Source organism: Typopeltis vanoorti, chromosome 18, assembly GCF_054136105.1.
Source record: "Typopeltis vanoorti isolate ZY-2024b chromosome 18, IOZ_Tvanoo_1.0, whole genome shotgun sequence".
NCBI lineage: Eukaryota > Metazoa > Arthropoda > Arachnida > Uropygi > Thelyphonidae > Typopeltis > Typopeltis vanoorti.
In genome coordinates this window covers 76,777,351-76,799,206 of record NC_143566.1, presented here as the reverse complement: position 1 = coordinate 76,799,206, position 21,856 = coordinate 76,777,351, and the positions used below count along the sequence as shown (strand labels likewise).

The 21,856-nt window shown below is 33.0% G+C and overlaps 1 protein-coding gene across 3 annotated transcripts in view; it reads left to right on the top strand.

Annotated features, from left to right (window-relative positions):
- The window catches only part of LOC150096825 (septin-7-like), a 394,847-nt gene that overhangs the window by 265,448 nt on the left and 107,543 nt on the right, over positions 1–21,856 (top strand). For all 3 annotated transcript variants that reach the window (XM_090407845.1, XM_090407844.1, XM_090407843.1), the window contains one exon: positions 8,043–8,156. In XM_090407845.1, the coding sequence (XP_090263971.1) occupies positions 8,043–8,156 (114 nt within the window). The remainder of the gene's footprint in view (positions 1–8,042; positions 8,157–21,856) is intronic.

The following is a 21,856-nucleotide window of genomic DNA, read 5'->3' as shown; positions in this document are numbered from 1 at the left end:
CAGCTGATATTGCACATAATATCATGTGCTTTAATTAAATTGTTCTTTTTTGAGTTTTCCTATAACTGTATTGACAATGGCTATGAAATTTAGTTGACAATTTTACAATAAAAATATTAAACATGTATGTTTCTGGTATTAATATTTTATAATATACTCTACAATATCTTTGAGCTATTCTGGAAAAGGATATTGTAGAGTAAAAAAGACAACATTCTGATAGCTGGTGTGATTTGTTTCTTTGCTTTCTTCTTGCAGCAGGCTATGGAGTGTTCTTTTAACATTTTGTAATCTATTTTAGTATTGTCTCTTACTAACCAGGATATTTCCTGCAGATTAAACCAGCAGCTGTTTTCATCTTTTTGTGTCTTGTGTGTATTCCTCATTTCTTCTAATTAATATGAAAGGTGGTTGGCCTAAATAGCTGCTACAGTTAGTTTTTCCAGTTGCTTCAGTTTAATGCAGTAGACATATTATAATAAGCATCGCATAATGAAATGGTGTGCTACAGTGAATTACCGTAAAGTTCTAACCAAAGTCCCATAGAATCAGTGCTATTTAAACTCACTATTACAAACAGTAAAACCTTTCTTTCATTGTTCCATGGTCATGAGCATTCATTCTAATAAAATATGGAGACAACTATCGTGTTACAGTAATAACTTCAATTAATGTAAACCAAAATAATCAACGTCACTATCGGAGTATATAATGAGATAAGCTGTTACAGTACACTTAGTGTGTTAAAGTCATACTAATTTAGTCAACTGTTATCACTAATGGCCTAACCTCAGGGGGAAAAAAAAAAAAAAGAAAAAAAAAAGTGTAACATAACCATTCACCAAATTGGTGTGACTTTAGCATAGTTTGTGCATTGTAATATAGCTTATCTCTTTGTATATATAGGTATATTCCAATGATGACTTTTTTGAAAAATTAATAAGTGAAGAAATATATTTCTGTAATGTTATATATATACACTAGGGGGGCTCTATGCCTATGGTGCCCAATCCCCCTGAGTTCCGGGCTGGTAAGCCGGTTCTTCATTGTTTTGAAACGTCCAACAAATTGTTGTCTCATGAAGGCAAACACATTGTTGGATGTTTCAAAACAATGAAGAGACATAAAACATGACATAAAAACGTTTCAAATTTCGGCTTATCTTTTTAATGTTTTTTTATATATAGAGTGGATATATATATATATATATTTTTTTTTTCCTTGTGTGTGTGTGTGTGTGTGTGTGTGTGTGTGTGTGTGTGTGTGTGTGTGTGTGTGTGTGTGTGTGTTTCCTGCACCTATAAAAACAAGTTAGTCTCTTACTGTGAGTATTGTTTAAATATTTATTAGTTCCCAAATCTTTAATCTCTAATATATTACATTCACTTATCTTAGTCTTATAAACAAGACAGGAGAAATGTAATACAAAAACTGTTTAGTTAGTATAAATATATATTTATACTAACTAAATATTTATTTATGTGCAGTATCTATAATTATTTATATATATAAATAAATATATTTAGTAGCATAAATATAATTATTTACATAAAATTCATATAAAGAAAAAAAAGAAAAAAATTCTTCTGACAACAAACAAAGGAAACAAACTCCTTTACTAATTCTCTCTAGTATTAACTATAGGTTTTCACTATAGTCAGTTCCAAATTAAGTCATCTCACTCTAGCTCAAAGGTAACACTCTTTGCAAATGAAGAATCTTGTTCTAACCTCAATAGACTTCAGTGGAAATAATTTTCAGAAAAATTACCTTGTTCCAGAAAGTTATCCATAGAAGGAACTGATTTGATATGTTCTTTCTTCAATTTCATCTGTTGACAGGAACAAATGCAAGGTTAAATAAACAAACACTAGGCCAAAACTAGTACTGGAATTTGCTCTTTCCAAACTTGAGCCACTATTTAGCCTTAAAAACATATTTTGTATATCATTTGGAAGAATAAATTCTTTCAGATAAATCTATAGGTCTCCAAAGACATTCCTATAACTCTTTCTCCTCTCTAAATGAAACTCATAGTCTCATTCTAATTTTCCCAGACCAAACAGGCAGCTGTTACTCAGCTGCACTGATGCTTCAATGTGTGTGCATACATGTGCTCTTTGTGGAGATGGCAACAAGTGAATTTAATTTTAGTTATAAATGAAATTTTGCAATATTAATATTAATTAATATTAATAAATAAACTATTACGTTACAGTAAATTAATCTGTGTGGGGGGGATATATACATTTAATTATTCCAGTTTCTAGTTCTTTTTAAGATACATAAGTCACCTAATTTATATAAAAAGTAAACTGGTATATCTGAATGAAAATCATTGGATACTTCACACTTTGATAAAAGTCAAAATATTGTGTTTATTTTGGTTTATGTTAAACTGAAGTTATTACTCTAACACAGTAGTTTTCTCCATAGTTTATTAAAACAAACAGTAAAAGTTAAAAATCTTTATGATAGCAAAACAGAATTTCATAGCAAACGGCATCACAATCATTATATTATTATTATTATTACAGGCTACTCCAAGGAGTTGTTATATTCATTGAGGGAGGCCCTAAACATCATGTCAAGAACTATCCAACATTTGTGCAGTATCTATAATACTTTGCTTTGAACTCATTCACAATCATGGCATCCACAACAGACTATGGCAACCCATTTCACTCATTCATTACTCTCCAAGTAAAAAAAAACTAGTTCTAACATCCTTGCTAACTACATTCTTATTCAGTTTTCATGAATGGTCCCTAGTTCTCCTGCTACTACACCTGTTCCGAAAAATTTCTTCTGAATTAATCTTGTAAACACCCCCCCCCTCATTAATTTGTATTTCTCAATCATATTACCCCTGTTCTGCCCATCAACCAGTTTCTGTAACCCACAAATCTTCAACCTCTTCTTATAAGGTTCATTCCATAGACCAGCTACCATCTTGGTCACCCTGGATCCTCTCTATTTCCTCCTCATAACCAAGAAACCCTGGTGCCTAGATCTGCACACAGTAGTCAAGACTGGGTCTTATCAAGGCTCAATAAAGAGGAACAAGAATCTGCTTGTCTCTTCTTGTCAAAGTATTCTTCAGTAATCACGTGATTTGATGAGCTACTTTTGCTATGTGCCTCCTAAACTTTAACTCCCTATCCACTAACACTCTCAATTCTCTGCCTTTGTCAATTTCCTGCAGTTCCACCAATGTGATACACAGCTGGTAATCTTCTCATCCCAAAATGCAGAACCTTACACTTTGCCACGTTAAACTGACATCCATTCTCCTTTGCCCAGTCTGCCAACCTATCCAAATCATCCTGCAAAATTTACATCATCTTTATTAACTGTTGTTCTACCCAACTTTGCATCATCTGCAATTAACTGAACAGTTCCTCTCAGATCCTTTCCTATATCATTGATGTACAAATTAAATAGTAGCAGTCCTAGAACAGAACCCTATGGCACGCCACTAGTCACTGGCCTTCTTTTGGACTCTACTCCTGAATAAACTACTCTCCATCAACCACACTCCTATCCATCTCATCAACCCTATATCCATCTCCATGTGTGGCAGTTTACTGATTAGAATTCCATGTGGTATCCTGTCAAAGGCCTTTGCGAATTCCAGCAGTATCACTATAAACCCATTACCTTTATCCAACTCGGCTGTCACTGTATTATAAAATGTGAGCAAGATACTAAGGCATTACCCACTTTTAACAAAACTTTGCTACCCAATAAATATCTTATTTCCATCTATCCATTCCTGTATTTTGCTTCTGACCAACTTCTTCAATACTTTGACAACAACTCCTGATATGCTGATCAGTCAGTAATTTGCTACATCAATCAGTCTTGGAGCCTCCTTTATGCAATACAACTCCTTACCCCTAATATATAATGTTTTTCCTAATATGCATTAGGAGTAAAAAAAACTAGAGGAACTTAGCAATGAATAAGGAAAGCTGGCAGAAGTTTCTGAAAAAGGTCAGGGCACCACAAGGCTGTCAAGCCAATGATGATATATAACACCTTTTTGTAAGTTTATATGTCTTTATCATATCACCCCTACTTCTCCTATTTACCAGTGTCTGCAGTTCACATACTCTCAATTTGTCCTCATAATCTACATTCCATAATCTAGATATCATCTTTGTTACTCTTCTTTGCACCTTTTGCACAGCTTCTTTATCCCCCCAGGAGACCAAATCTGCACACAGTAGCAGTAGTCTGAGTTGTACTTGCAGTTTTTACAGTGTAACTTTTGAACTTCAAATTTCTATCCACCAGTTTCTTGCAGAAACTATCAATACAATATCCGTTGGAAATCTCATCATGCCAAAGTATATAATTTTCTACTTACCAACATTGAACAGTGGAACATTATCATTTGTCCACTGTTCCAGCTTATTCAGATCATTCTGTATATCAGTAGCATCCCTGACCTCCCTGCCTATCTTTGCATCATCATCAGAGAACAATCAAACATCCTCTATCAGGTTCTTCCCACGATCATCAATGTGTAGAATTAACAAAAATGGTTCAAGAAGTGATCCCTGGTATACACTACTTGTTACCTTAAATCTAGTCTATTCACACCCTGCATGCCTGTTTGTCAACCACCTTCATTTATCCAAGTCAATAGTTTATATTCCAATCCCATATTCAGCCATAACATCAGTGATACCGCATGCCCATTTAGCTTGGGTATGCTGTCACATAGCTTATGCAACCCACGCTACAAAATTCACATCAGTTTGACCGTGTGATTTTATTTTTATCGATATATGAAAGTTTTAAGCATGCATCAGTGTTCATCTTAATTGGTCCAGTGCAATTAATTCTGGGATAACTTTGAATACTTTTGTGCAGTCACCTAATAATTGATAAATTATATTTAACAATTAATATAATTGATAATTATAATTTATCAGTTTAATAAATTTTAAATATTGAAAGCATAAAGGTCAAATGAACAGTAGCTATACTTCATATGTGCTGTTTATACGAGAAGCACAAAGGGTTTACACTTCGTGGTGAAATTTGATTATCATTGACAAATACTAGAGTGGGACATGGATAATTTGAATTTTGATATGATTTTTAAATGCAGCCATATAATATGCAGAGAAGTAGGAAAAAGTAATCACTTGAGAAATTATTATTTTTCTAAGAAATTTCACCCTTTCTTAGTTATTTCACCCTTTCTTTGAAATAATTATATTTCAAAGAAAGGGTGAAATAACTTGTTTTACTTACTTATTCATACACAACTTCCTACCTCTTTTGACTATAATCAGTCATACAATCTGTGAAAGCTCTGGCAGAAAACAGGATATTCAGTAGATAGTCAACACTGTTTCCCATTGTAAATAGAAGCAAAAAAGTTATAAATTATATATAAATATTACTTGTCGGTAATTTTGTCTATAATGGTGTCCTAAACATCATTTCACACACATATAAAACAGATGAAACTCAGAAAACAAAAATAGCAACTCATTACAAATGACAATGTTCAAGTTCAGAGGGCTCAAAGGTGTCCATGTTTGTGACTGCACACCTCGGCTATTAATGCAAATGCGATGCAATGTTTACACATCAACAAGTGTAATATACTAATGCTTCATGAAGCATTAGTATATGTTATGTTTAATTTTTAGAATAATGCGAAGCCAGGAAACAATTAGGGGAGTCTTTAACAGGAATAAATGCAAAAATATAATATCACTGATATTGCTATTTGTGGGTGTGCACTGCACACCTAGCACACCCTAAATATACATTGCTGCTTAACATCATTATAAAATATGAACAAATTGGTAAAACATGACCTCCCTTTAGTAAACCCATGCTGTTTTTGCAAAGTATAGCTTGTCTGTCAATCCATTTCTGTGTGCATGCCCTTACCAACAAAATCTTTACCACCACTCCAGAGATATCGATATGTCAATAGTTAGACATAATGGTTTTTGCACCACCCTTGTACAACAGAACTATCATACATTTTTTCTATTCCTGTGGAATATTTTATGAGCTGAGACGTAAGTTATAGAAACATGTCAGTGGCCAAGCCAATTTGGCTGAACATTCTTTTAGTGTATGCTGATTTCCCCCATCTTTCTGTTTCTAAATTTTATCCAGGTTATGCAACAGGTCTTGAACCTCATTTTCATTATTTTTCAGCTAATGTATTGTAGTGCTATGGAATATGTTACGCACACCTGGTTGATAGAATTTAACAGTGAAAAATCGTTATTTGAATAATCTCACCAGCTCACAAAAAGGTATCATATGCATTTACTAAAGTTATTCTTCCACATTCATGTTTTCTTTTACTTGCAGCATAACAATAAAATTCTTTTGGTTTCCTTTAGCTTGTACAGCTAATTTCTTTTCATACTCCGATTTAGCTTTCCATACAATATTCATAACTTTTCTGGCCAGCTCTTTTTATATTTCATAATTTCTGTCTCTTATCCTCACCATATTCCTTCCATGCCATCTTCTTGTTGTGGATTTTGTGTTTAAGAAGTTTCACTCCCATCCTATTTGTTCTTCGAACTCTAGGGACATATTCAGATACTACCTCATTTTAACACCTTTTCAAAGCTTCCCATCAAGTAGCTGATAATATGGGAATAAAGATAAAATTTTCCTGGGTTTTCCATAATTTCCAGCTTTGTAGATCAGCATATAATCTGTCCTATTGGAATATCTATATAGTTATCTACTTCCCAGTACAGTATGATATGATCACTGTTACCAACACCCCTCCCCCCTTCTGATACTGTGATCAAATCCAGTACTCATTGACCTAGAGTTCCTTCCTTACCATGCTGATTGAGAAAGTTGTCTTGCAACAGCTCAATAAATTCTCCTTCATTCTTATCATAAGCTTTCTCTTCTACCCAATCAATGTTTGAATAATTTAAGTTACCTTTAATGATAATTCATTTAGTCATCACTGTCTAATTCACTGAGTTGTGAATGAAATGTTGCAGGCAGCTCATTATCAGCAGTAGAAGTTAAGACATACCATACTTTTGCTTAGAAAAATCACAAATTTTCAGAGAGCATGAAACAAAATATTATGTTGTTGATTAGTTTCAGACAGATTATGAAGCCATTTCCTCCAGTGCAAGCTATGACTTCCGCATTTCCTAGGTCTTGATATCTGATTTATTTCTTCTTTCAGAGATCACCAGAATATCAAGTTTAAAGTACAGAATATAATTTCTTTAGTATCCTGTATGTCTCTTTTTATGCCACCATCTTAATACATTTGCTAGATGTGCACAATTAGGAGGCTTTTTTTCTCTTAGTTATTTTTGAATGGTCATTTGCAATACTTCTGATCAGAGTTTTAAAGTGTTCACCAAACCTTTGTTTGCTACGTCAAGAACAGCCAGATTACTCTTCAAATCTTGTTGTCCCAGGTTGCACATCCTTAGTAGATAGAGACGAATTTTTCACTCTGTTACTTAAGATAAAGGAAACGGTGAAATGTGTTTAGGAAATTATCATTGGGAAGAAAAGGGGAAAGATAAAATGAAGTTGGCTGAGGCTAATAAAATTATTTTTAGCTGATGTAAATATTTGTTTCATTAATAATGATTAACAAGTGCATAGATAATGTGATAATGGTAAGGAAGCGTGACGGTTTTAATTTTTAATAATAATAAGATAAAATTAAGTAAAATAGCTAAAATATGGCATGCTGCTGCTGAAATATGATAGTGTGCAATCACCAAAGTGTCATGGGAGACTATCTGCAACTTCTATCAACCTCCACAAAAAGACTGTGCTTAATAACATGAGTGGTAGGTTATATCCATTTGACAATGGAATTTTTCTTAATTTATATAAGACTTGACTTTAGGAAATTAGAAAGAAAATGGGATTGTAGTACTATATATATGAAAACTTCCATATCATGCAAGCACATGCACAAAATACTTCAAGTATTCTTTTTAAAACTCTTGTTTGAAGGAGAAGGTATCATTGTGCAATATACAATTTCTCATTTCTAGAACTCACATGCAAGACTTAAAAGATGTCACAAATAATGTTCACTATGAAAACTATAGATGTAGGAAACTTGCAGGAGTTGGGACCGATGGAAAGCCTTCAAGGATATCAAACAAGTAGGTTTCCTTCTGAAAAAGGTGTACTTCAGCTTTTAAAATTGTTTTATATGTATACTAGTGTTTTGTATTTGTATCCATTGTTGCCATCCAAGATTGCTTGTTGCTTAAAATAATTTCTACATCATTTGTTAACTCGCAAATATAAAATCTTATTAATTAGAGTGATTTTTACAAATAATTAAACCCTGTAATTGAGAAAAGGCCACATTTACATCTGACATGTAAAGAACATGCTGTATGATGATATGATTACGTCCTGTGTGAGTTCTATAAATTAAAAATGCCAAGATATTATATTCTTGGTTTAATCCTTTATCCAAATGTAAGCAAAGAAATTTTCAAGGCAAGTATCGAAGTATTAGTAAGGCAAGTGATGTGAAGTCATTACCCTCTATATATGGTTTGTCCTGTCCTGAAAATACTTCAGTTGTAAACTTTCTTTGCTTACATTTGGATAAAGGATTAAACCAAGAATATAATTTCTTGCCATCTTTAATTTATAGTATAACCAACTGAAAAAACTTCCAACAACTATCTGTGTGAGTTCTGTATTTCTGATATGCATTCAGTAAAGTTGAATAAAGAGATGCCAGCACTTAGTTAAGAAAAACTGGTTATCAGTTTGCCTTCCATATTTCAAATAAAGAAAGAAAATATATTTTAGTGAAAGGCCACAATTTTACTGTTACTCCACTAATGATCCTTCAAAAAAACTTCATAGTTTGTATAGAAAGGAATTAGATCTCTAACATATAAGAATTTCCTGCCTCTAAAATCCCATAAATTAACAAAGAAATGCAGATATTGCATTTTGTTGCTCTTCTAATGTATGAAAGAGCAATATACTTCTGATTATAACAGCAAAATGAGAGCATGTGCCTTCCTATTAAAAAATTTTGTAACAGCAGGCAATAGGAAAAGTCATGAAAATGCTGAATGAAATGATATCTTGGGAATTTGATCTTTTAAAAATGCTCACGCTATGCCTTGCCAATCCTTCAGGAAATCACGACTTCCAAGAACATGCATAAGAGGAATGTTCCTTTGCATCCATTAATAGGATTGATTATCCTACTTATAGCAACATTGAAAGAAATTTTGTTTTTGCAAAACAACTTTCCTTTAAGTATTAAGTTAGTGGAATTTGTTGTCTGCTCTGGATGTTTCTCTTGGTAAAATAAATTGCATTAACAAAGATAAGTTTCTGCTTCTAAATTTATTCATAGAACAATTAGAATAAAAATGCCTGCTATTTTCTGTGACCCATACACTTTTGTAACATGTACGGTATATATTCACTCATTATAGAGAGCTTGTTGGAACCACAGAAATAGTTTGTAGTTTGCATAGAAAAGGTATTGGATCTCTGACTACTGGTGATGATATGGGCCATGTTATTGCCAGTATAATGGATATGGTGTAGTGAATTTTTATTGGAATAGCATCTCTATGAGGCATTTTTGGTAGTTTGTTATAATGGTTTTAGCTACAGTGAAAGTCAATTATATTTGTTGCTTAGTCTTGTAGGTAACATCATGTCAAGTTCATCATAGAGAAGGTAAACAGCAGCAAATTATTTGTGAACTGATTGGCTAGTTAATCTTTCTTAGTACCTTTCAAAATGCCTTTCTTAATATTGCTTATAACTTCGTAAGGATCCTTCAGCTCGGTATGAGACCGATTAACTCACCTTTAGTCGAAAGAGACCAGATATAGGTTCCTCACATCACTGACAGGAATCGAACCCAGGTCTTTCCGACCAAAGGGCTTTGTCTGTACTGACCGAGGTATGGAGGCTCAACTTCCTAATATAAAAGGGTGAAAAACTTAAGTTTTTCAAAAGCACTTCAGAATTTTATGCCACATAGAAAAATTCTTTCCTATATTCATTCTGTCAAATATTTTTTTAAACTCTGATAAAACATAAGGTTATTTTTATTTCTAGGTACTTATTTTCCATGCAATTCCCATTACAGATTAATAAAATGTGGTGCACAAGTGACAGACCACAGTACCAGTAAATGGATGAAATATGATGACGATAGGCCATATTAAATATAATGAAAAGTTATCAAGCATTTTCATCAGAGGATGTTTAGATTCCATGTATGTCCATACTTGTATCCAACATCACCATATGATATAGCTCAAAGCTACTGATTGGTCAGAGTGGCTATCTTGCTGCTCAGACATCCTTATAAGATGTTCTGGGTATACAAAGTCCTTTATTTCCCACTAATATAAATCAAATATAGTGACCAGTGACAGATAGACAAATATCTCTCTCATCTCATCTCATCCGCTTGATAACGGGTTGAGTCCACTAAGAAGAAAGGTTCTCCACTTATCGCGATCTTTAGCCATCTCAATCATGACTCTTTAGCTGGTTTGATGGGAATGTTCTTTCAGCAACTTTATCCAAGTACTTCTTGGTCTGCCTCTAGGTCTTTTTCTTCCTATATATCCATTTAGAGCTAAATATGGGAGAGTATGAGAGGCCATTCTCTGAATATGACCAAACCATCTCGGTTGATGCTTAATGATTGTGTCTATTATATCTGGGAAGTTTAAATCTATTCTGACTTGATCATTAGTCTTGTGTTGCATCCAGTGTGTGTTATTAATTTTTCTGAGGCATTTCATTTCAAATGCTTGAAGTTTCTTGATTGATTGTTGAGTTAATCTCCAGGCTTCTGAAGCATATTGGGATAATAATTGTTTTATATAATTTTAATATTAGACTCAGGATTTTTTTATTTTTCCATATTTTGTTTAGTTTATTCATGTTGGTCAAACCTAGGTTTAGCCTGTGTTTAACTGTTTTCATATTGTTGAGGTTACTAGAAATAAGACTGCCAAGATAAACATATTTATTAACTTGTTCCAGCAGGTGATTTTCGAGATTTATAGAAATATTTTCTTCTTCTCTACCTATCTTCATTATTTTTGTTTTATGATGATTTATTTTCATACCATAAGTTTTACAAGAGTCATTTAAAATATTAATAGTTTTTTCTAGCTTTGGTTTAGAATCTGAATAAATTCATCAAGAAATTAATAACTTCCTTGCTACCATAGTTCTATAGATATTTCATCTTTACCCGTAGCTTTTGAAAGTTTCATTTGGTTTATTGCATTTATAATTTCTGCTGGAATTATGGGTGGTGCCTTTTCATATATCATCTTTTCTGTTATACTTTCCTCCTCCTGTTCTTTTTGAAATAATGTTTGATAGTAGTCCTTCCAAATTATGTTAATATTTTGTATTGAACCAGTTTCTAGATTGTTTTTATCTTTCATTGTTAACGGTTTATCTTTATAGATCTTAGTTAATTCTTTGATAATTTTGTATACCATTTTATTATCATTTCAGACAAATATAGTGACCAAGATAGTAATGCAATGGGACCTATCCTTCATTCTGGAAACTGCTTGTTTAAGATGCCTTTTACAGGATTTGTAAAAGGCATCTTAAAAAGCAATTTCCAGAGTTAATCTTCAAAGCATATTGAATGAAAATTGTAGTAGCATTTTAACCAAAGATGGATATCTGCTGCCTCTCATCAGCCTTCTGGTCTGTTTTTTAAGTCTATAACTATAGAATAACATGTATGCTACAGTAAATAACTTTTTATTATGTAAATATTTCATCTTATGTATCATAATACATCATCAGTACAATTAACGAACATCAGTAGGAAGTGAATTCAAAAAACAGTAGCGTGCATGCTTAAATTGAAATCCCTCTACATATACAGTTACATGTTCATGGATTAAAAACTACTGGGCTGATATTAAAATTACTAAATTAAATTAAAATATAGCAGATAAATTATTGAATACAATTGAGGATAACGATTTCCCAAACTGTTGGAATAGTGAGACAGTCATTTTGATTAAGATTAGGTCTATGAAGTAAGGTTTCAGCACTTTCTTTATATAACCATTCATGTTTATATGTGGATCTATGTAGTAACTTGCCGTTTTGCCATTGGTTAGCGTTTTTGATTCCATGTTGTGCAAGGCCAGATTTGTGAAGTTTGATAAGACAGATGTGGTCTTTGTGTTCAGAGATACCTTTATAACTCTTCCTGTTTGTCCATGGTAAGACAAGTTACATGAACATGATACTTGGTATATGCCAGGTAGCATCATTGGTGAGAGTGTGTCTTTTGGAGACGGTAGCAAGTTGTAAATTTGGTTGTTGGATTTGTAGGTAGCAATGAGTTGATATTTTTTCATAATTTTTGCCACACGTTCAGAGATGCCCTGTGGGCTTCTTCTTGTCTGGGTTGATTTGTAGGAGAGTAGTTAATTATTTTTTGGGTTGTTATTTGATTATATCCTTTAGTAAGACTTTCTTTGATAATTTTCAATTCTTGTTTTAGGGATTCTTCAGAAGAACAAATCTTTTGTGCCCTGGATACTAAAGATTTTATAGTGCCTTATTTTTCAGATGGATGGTGAGCTGATGTATTACAGATATAATGACCTGAAAAAGTTATTTCGGTAGACAGAAGTGGAAATGGACCCATCTTGTTTGCGCTGGATGTGTACATCAAGAAAAGAAATACCTGCTGATGATTCCTTTTCTAGTGTGAACTTGATACGAGGATGCAGGGTGTTGATTTTTTGTAGAAATGAGTAGAGTTCAGGTACAAAAAGTCTACATATAAACATGAACAGTTATATAAAGAAAGTGCTGAAGCCTTACTTCATAGACCTAAACTTAATCGAAATGACTGTTTCACTATTCCAAAAGTTTGGAAAATTGTTATCCTCAAATTGTATTTGAGGATAACTACTCAATTCACCATCTACTGCCAACCACTAGTATTTTCACAGACAATCACAAACATCCATGCCCATGGCAAGATTCGAACCCTCACCCTTTTGTCTGGAAAGCGGTATGCTAACTCAGCCATCCAGGCCGGCAATTTATCTGCTGTATTTCAATTTAATTTAAGTAATTTTAATTTCAGATTAGTATAGCCAAGTTTTTAATCCATGAACACGTGACTGTATACATAGAGGGATTCCAATTTAAGCATGCGCACTACTGTTTTTCGTTTTCTGAATTCAGTTCCTATAGTTTGTTAGTTGTACTGATGATGGTGTTATGATACATGAGAAGAAATATTTACATAATAAAAAAGTTATTTACTGTGGCGTATTTGTTATTCTATAGTTATGGATACCATACAGGTTTCACTATACAAAAAAGCATTTTAAGACTATTGTGGATCTGTTGCTTTGGGCTGTGCTATAACAGTTCAGATATGAAAAGAGATGTCTGGAACTCTAACTTGAATTGTTTAATCTTTAGCACTGTTTCCCTTTAGAATTATCATAAAAAATTATGCTTTCTGCATATAGTTTACTAATTTTCTGAATTATTGGTTGCCAGAGTTCATGTCATTCAATGTCTAGAGTTCATGAGAAATGAATTTAACAGGTAAATACCTTTAAGATGGCACAATGATTGAAAGCATTACATAGAAAAGCTTATGAAAAAAAGTGCATGATAAAATAAGTCATGGATAATTTTAGTATTCTAAAAACTGAAGATTAGTATATTCTTAATTTGTGGTGTTCAAGAGGTAAACAGTGTTGAAACATTAGTAGAAAATATCCAGAAGGAATGCAGTCTTTTCAATTTTTTTTTCCTTTTTGGTTTTTTATTGGGATAAGAAAAATCATTAAAAATGTTTGAAAGGGGAAAAGCAGCTGGAGTAGGATGATATTTGATCTGAAATACTTAAATATTGAATTATGAAAATTTAACAATTGATATGCTATATATTTTACAAGATTTGGTTAGAAAGTTGGGCGGACTTTCATTTTAGCAATCTATTCTCGCGATTGTTTCAAAAAATATTTTTAAGCATAATTAAAACTAATAAGAAAAATGATTGAAAACAAACCTGATGATAGCAGGTATAGATTTTTACTTAAAAACAGATAAATAGTTAAGAAATCATGACAGTATATCAAAGACCTTCATTTAATTTTGAAGGATGAAGCCTTAACTTCTAAGGTATTCCTTAATGAGATCCTAGCAAGAAATGACATAGCTTATTTTCAGTTATTGAACTCACCCTTGACAATTTTGTTTTTATCTCTTTGCTATAGTGAATTTCCTTTTGAATAACACAACCATAGGACTTTGGTCATGCTTTTTGGTAGTTTGTCATAACAGATGAGTTTGTTTAAACAGTGTTTACTGTATTAAGAGTTGGCTGTACTAATATTTGGCCATGTACTTCATTCTAAGTTGTAATATATTCCTTGCAGTTAAATCTCTTGTATCTGATTGATATTGCAAATTGATATTCTGAAATTTAATATTTTTTTAGATGATTGAAAATATAAAATAAATAATGATAAAAATATCCATATATTATTTAATAATAACAGTAATCATTATTTGTATTTCTTTGTCATTCTAAGTAATGTCATGCTATTATATATACTTAGAAAATAACTTTTGTGGTTTAGGCGAACATATTTCTAGAGACCTGCAACAGTAAAATATTGTGATCATGAAGTTGACATTCCACTCTCTGTGCAGGTACTTAAAGCTTTGCAAATCATTTGGTCTTCTTTTTGTTTTACATTTTTTCCTTATGTGAAACTAAATGATGCATTTAAATTGAGTCATTCTGTAAAATAAAAGATTGTCAGCTGGCAAGAGTGAATGTTAATACATGGGTGTTTATATTGTGAGAACTTTACTTCATAGGACAAATTCCAGTATTACAGACAAAAGTATTGCCTGTTTTTGATTTTGGGGAAACAAGTTCAAAACACCTGATCCCCACCCAACAGTCTGCCAGTGAAGATCACTTCCCTGCTTATTGGAGGCCTGAAATGACCTTGAAAAAAAAGTTGCTCTAGAAGTCGAATAAGGTTTCCAGTTTATGTAAAAAATAAGCAAAAATACAAAAAATAAAATAATTAAAAAAAAAAAAAATATATATATATATATATATATATACCAGGATAGTAGGAACTCAGAGGAAGGCACCTCGATTGATTGATGCTGTGAGAAGTGCAGCAGAAGATTGAAATATAAGATCTGACAGTATTGGGTCCTGACAGATAACTCACTAATTTGGTGAAAATTTTTCAATAGGAAGTTGGTAATAATGCAGACTTTTCATGTAGTACTATTGGGTTGGCAAATAAGTTCGTTCGGTTTATGCGTTAGTACAAGTTTACATCGTTTCGCCTGTCGCTATTATTTGCGCCACCGCGCAACGCTATTGCACAGTTGAAAGGTGACATTTCATGTAACCTTTCAGTGAATTTTCGTTCGGTCTACTTCAGTTGCATGTGTGTAACATATTTTTAGAAATGGAAGGAAATAACGTACATTACCAGCATATTTTGCTTTTTTATTTCAAAAATGGCAAACGAGCTGCAGAGGCCCATAAAAAAATATGCAGTGTATATGAGGATGGTGCCTTAACAGAACGTATATGCCAAAAGTGGTTTGCCAAATTCTGTTCTGGAGATTTTGACGTCAGTGATGCGCCGGTCGCCTGACCTAGGTTGATTCAAGTGTTGTGAAGGATATCATCGACAAAAATCCATCATAAGCAGTGCTGGTGATTGCTGTAGTACTGAACATATCCCATACAAGTTTGAAAACCATTTGCACAAGCTGGGATATGTTTCAAAACTCAATGTTTGGGTGCTGCATGAATTGACTGAGGCCAATATGACTGCTCGCATATCCATCTATGATTCGCTGCGACGTCAGCAAGAAAATGACCCATTTTTGAAGCGGATGATTATGGGAGATGAAAAATGGGTCGTGTACAATAACATGGTACGTAAAAGATCATGGGGGCACAAGAGCGAATGGCCGCAAACAACTCGAAAGCGGAATTGCACCCAAAGAAGAGATCATGCTCTCTGTGTGGTGGGATTATAAAGGTGTTGTCCACTACGAGGTGTTACCATCAGGCAGAACGATTGATTCAACTGTCTATTGCTCACAGTTAACGCGACTGGCCCATGCAATTAGCACAAAATGTCCTGAATTGGCAAATCGGAAAGGAGTTGTCCTTCACCAAGACAATGCCACCCCCCACATATCATTAACAACCCGGAGTAAATTGTTACATCTTGGCTGGGATGTTTTGCCATATTCACCGGACCTGGCACCTTCCGATTACCACTTATTCTGATCGTTGCAGAATTTTCTGAATGGGAAAACATACGCTAATGAGGAGGTTGTCAAAAGACACCTGGATCAGTTTTTTTTGCCAGTAAACCTCAGGAGTTTTATGAACGCGGCATAATGAAGTTGGTGGACAGATGGCAATAGGTCGTTGATAAAGAGGGTTAATATATAACTGACTAGTATGTATTATATATATTAAATAAAATGTGTTTCATTCCACTCTGAAAAACCGAATGAACTTATTTGCCAACCCAATATCGTATCCGGTACTATAGGTTTATGACTTTTTGTAGGTAGGAGTCATATAAAAAAATAAAATTTAAGAAAGTGAGTGATCACAGGTGCAACAGGAGATAAATGCATTTCATCCACAATTTCCACTTCTCTAATTATTGTTTGCCATAAGGCCTGTATTGTTTTTGGTGTTCACTAATAAGTTCTGGACTCTTAGTAGCACAAATCGCACCAATATGTGTTGGATCATTTTCTCTGAGATCTGCCTTTCCTCAAAATAAGTATGACATAACTGTGGAACTGAGTCTGGTATGATTCTGCTGGCATGTTTGCAGGTTGTGTATTGTTTGTTTTTTTTATACATATACAGTCCAAGAATAATTCCTGCTGTGAACCCATTCCCAATTGTCACTGACTTTTCACACAGGAAAATTTTCCAGGATATGATTTAAATTTTCTCACATATCAACACATTCCTAAAAAAGTCAAATGAGGCACAAGATGCTGTAGGATAATTCTTTATTGTTGTGCAGTGAACAGTTGCTGTGCAATATGTATAGAAATGCCTGCAATATAGGGCTTCCACGCCATAACATGCTGACAAGGATATTCACTTCATTTGACTCTGTGCGATGCACTACTGAAAGTTACTTGTCATTTGTATCTTCAGTGAGGTGCATTGCCTGCAACTTTCTTGTCAACTCCATCATTGCTTGACCTCACATTAGCCACTGGTAATCTCATCTCATCTCATCTCATCACATCAATTAACCACATCAATGTCAATATGGATAAAATACATCACTCCTCATGCACTTTGTATCCATCATATATTCAATGTAATATCAATGGTATCACAGATGTGAAAGTAGAGACTACACTTTGACCTCCTCTATCTGTCTGTTAACATAGTACAAGTAGCTGTAGTATAATTAATTCTATGTTTAACCACCCATGACGTGTATACACATCAAAGTTACCATGGATATGAAGTGTGTATTAAAATTGTAATACCATTGATATTACATTAAAATATATGATCGATACAAAGTGCATGAGGAGTTATGTATTTTATTCATATTGACATTGATGTGGTTAATTGTGCAATAGTGGCTGCTTGTAGCAGCTGTATTATTATTTTAATTGAAAACTTTCCATAAGTATATGCCTGTGATATCATTATTCCAAAGGTGGGTCTCTGGATCATCTGCATATCATCCTAAACCCTAGAAGTTATTTTATAAACTCTTAATGTACATAGTATTTAAGAATTTTCACTAAATAAAAATATTCAAATGTATTAATAATAAATTATTATCAGTTTTTGCCCTCAGAGGATTTTGAACACTTTTATGGTGTTCTGGTAAGTTGCATTTCTATTACTAGATATAACTTTTCCCACTTTTGAATCAGTTGTATTTACTTAGCATGCATTGCTATTTTCTTTTATCTGCATGTCTTATTTCCAGTCCCTCTTTTATATTTCATGTTGTTTTAAATGTATTATAAAGATACAGAAAAAGTTGCATGTTTTTAACTCTTTACTGTATCATATTGAAAACTGCCACCACTTCAATGCTTGCTATTTTTTGTCTGAATGTGTTGTTTTCATCTTTATTTGATATTGTTTGTTATCCATAAAATGAAGTAATTTTTTTAAAATATCCAATGTTGATCCTTTTTAGTCATTGTAATATTTTGTGAACATTTTAACATAAAGAAACAAATTTTAACAAAATCTAAATGGATGTGACTTTTCTTCTCTCCTTCAAGTGACCATACTTCTTGTTACAGCTGAGTTACTCTTTGGACTGGCATTACTTGGTACAGTGTCCATAGTACATCAATAACTATTCTCAACCAGTTTTTGTCATTTTGAACTTTCCAACTAGTTTCATTCCATAACATGTCTAATAGATTGCTATGTATACTATACAAATATTTATCAGTAGTATTTGATTCATCGGCATATATGATGAACCACTGACAACAGCTGAGAGTTAATCCATAATTTTGGATTATTATATATCATGCATATTCTGAAAGAATTTGGCTATCCTTCAGAATATCTGCAAAAAAACTCCAGAGATATTAGTAGTATATATTGCAATAGTACTCAGTTTCTTAGGTTTGATTGTGAGATGTCACACCACAGTTTGTTACATTATATCATGGTAAATTGTGGTGTGACCACAGTTTTGCATGTTATATCATATTTCAACTTGATTTGAATTTCAAATTTGGCAGAATGCTGATTGTTGTCCTAAATAATCAGCATTCTGCCAAATTGGTCTATTACTTCTTCTTCTTCTTTGAGTGCTATCTCCTATTGGAGGTCGGCGACCATCTTGGCAAATTTTGAGTGATTCTCAGTCACTCTGAGCAGTCTTTCAGAGTTCATGCCAGTCCATTGTTTGATTTCTGCCAGCCAAGATTTTCTTTGCTTTCCTTGTCCTCTTCTTCCATTTATCTTTCCTTTTATAATCAATTGTGAAGTATCTTATATTTTTCATTACGAAGTAGGTGACCAAGATATGCAGTTTTCCTTCTTTTTATGGTATCTAAAAGTTCACGTGATTTCCCCTTTTGTTCCAATACTTCCTGATTGGATATTTTTGCTGTCCATGGGATTTTTAACATTCTTCTGTATAACCACATCTCAAAGGCTTTAAGTCTTGTTATTGTTGTCTTCAAGGTCCATGTTTCTACACCGTAGAGCAGTACAGACCATACATAGCATTTAACCATGTGTACTCTAAGCTCTAAATTTAAACTGCAGTTACACAGTGTTGATTTCATCAAGAGAAAATTTTTTCTTGCCATTTCAGTTCTAACTTTTATTTCCATCTTCATTTAACCAGCATCCGAGATATTTTAACTTTGCCACTCTATTTGTTTTCCATTTAAAGAAAGTGCTGAATTAAGAATTGGTTTCTTGCTTATGGCCATGAATTTTGTTTTGGTGATATTTATTTTTATTTTGAAGATCCTGAATATTGTCAGCCAGGAGAGCTGTGTCATCAGCATATTGGATGTTACTGATGATTTCACCATTTACACTAATCCCTTCCTTTCAAGACTTGAAATATGGCTTCTGAGTATGTTAAAAAGAAGAGGTGACAGCACACATCTTTGCCTTACTCCTTGTTTGATATTAACAGAATCTGTAATAATGTCATCAACTTGAACAGATGCTGTTTGGTTCCAATATAAGTTTTCGATGATCCTGATGTCTTTCCCATCTAATCCAATTCCTTTTAATAAGTCAATCGTTTTAGTATGTTGAACTTTGTCAAATGCTTTCTCGAAGTCGATGAAGCAAATGAATACTTCCTTGTTTGCAGACAAAAACAAAAAAAAGCTTGCAGACAAATAATTACATCAATAAATTTTTATAATTATTGATGTAATTAAATAATTACATCAATAAACGTCTTTTAACATTTTTTGATGTAATTATTTGTTGATGTAAATTATAAATACATTATTTTAATGATCTTTAATTCTTGGGGGAAAAAAGTATTCAGAATTAATAGTTTTTAGCACAATTTCATATATAAAAAAATTAACCAGCATATTTCATTAAAAATCAATTAATTAATTAATCCCAAAATCCTAAATCAAATTATTTCAGTTTCAAAAGCAAAAAAAATCATAAAACTAACAAGTAAAATAATATTAAATTACATACACTTTTTAAAAATGTATTTTTCTGTTTAAATTTGTTTCACTATAAATTTACAATTCACACTTCACTCAATGATTCACTAGACACAGAGGACAACGAACCCTGGTCGCTGTACACAACAGTAATGAACATTTTTTTCACAAATCAGAAAAAGATTAACGAAAAAACACGTGCTTTATTGCTGCAATCCTACACGGTCGAGGGCATAAAGTTACATATCTCAATCACTTTTACGATTATAATTTGTGGAATTTTTTACTCGATCCCAGGGCGTTACCATTGCCTCCCCCCCCCCCTCTGCAGATGCACATGACCATATGATTGCATATTTATCGATGTATGAAAGTTTTGAGAGTGCATCAGCACTCATCTTAATTGGTCCAATGCAATTCATTGCAAGATAACTTTGAATACTTCTGCAGTGGGGGAAACAATCGGTTTGTCTTAGGATTTATTAGAAAACAACAATGAAAGAGAGAATTGAAATACTCAAAGATGAAAATATGTGAACCATCATTTATAAGACGTGAGAATAGGAAATGTAAGGAAAGAATAAGTGCGAGTAGAAATACTTTCATTAATGCTAAACGAATTATTAAAAAATTAGCATTTGTGATATGTGTGTCCTAAAAGTTTCTCATCATCATCATCAAATTCCTGCCATGTACCCTTAAGGGGTGTACAGGATATGATAGTACTACATGAAAAAAAGATAGTACTAAGGAATTCGACATTGTCTGGATGCTGACAATGTCGAGTTCTATCCTAATATTCTCATTTTTAATATGATATTGTCATTGATGCCATCTGTTCACACCACTAATCGTTCTCAGGACTCTCATATCTGCGGTCTCTAGTTTTTGGTCAAGTGTTTTGCTTCTGATCCAGCTCTCAGATCCATAAGTTAAAACTGGTTTGAACACTGTCTTGTATACAGCTAATTTAGTGTTCCGACTAATTTCTCTCTTATTCCATATGAATTTATTCAATTGACTTCCCACCATACCAGCTTTGCTGATTCTGTTATCTATTTCTATATTTAATTTACCATCTTCACTGAAAATCGTGCCTAAGCAGCTGAAATGTTTTGCTTGTTCCACAGGTTCTTCATTCACAACACAGGTGACATTTTCAGTGATTCTGCCTATTTTCATTCTGTTTCTTTTTATTGCTGACCTTCATACCATATCTATTACAACAGTTATTCAATTTAGTCAGAGAATCTTGCAGACTTGTAGCGGATTTATTTAGAAGTATAACATCATCCGCATAAAGCAAAGAGCTGACATTAACATCTCCAATTTTGATATCATGTTTAATACCACTTTCTTTCATAATGTGATCCATATAGATAATGAATAACAGAGGGGATAATGTACATCTTTGTCTCACACCAGATTTAACATTAAACCATCTTTCTGTATTTCCTTCAATTCTAACTGCTGACTTACAACTCAAATAAAGACTAAGTATTGCTTCATATAATGCCCAATTGACACCATATAACTGTAGCATATTGAATAGCTTCTCTCTTGGCACTTTGTCATATGTCTTTTCCAAATCGACAAAACTTAAATACAGATC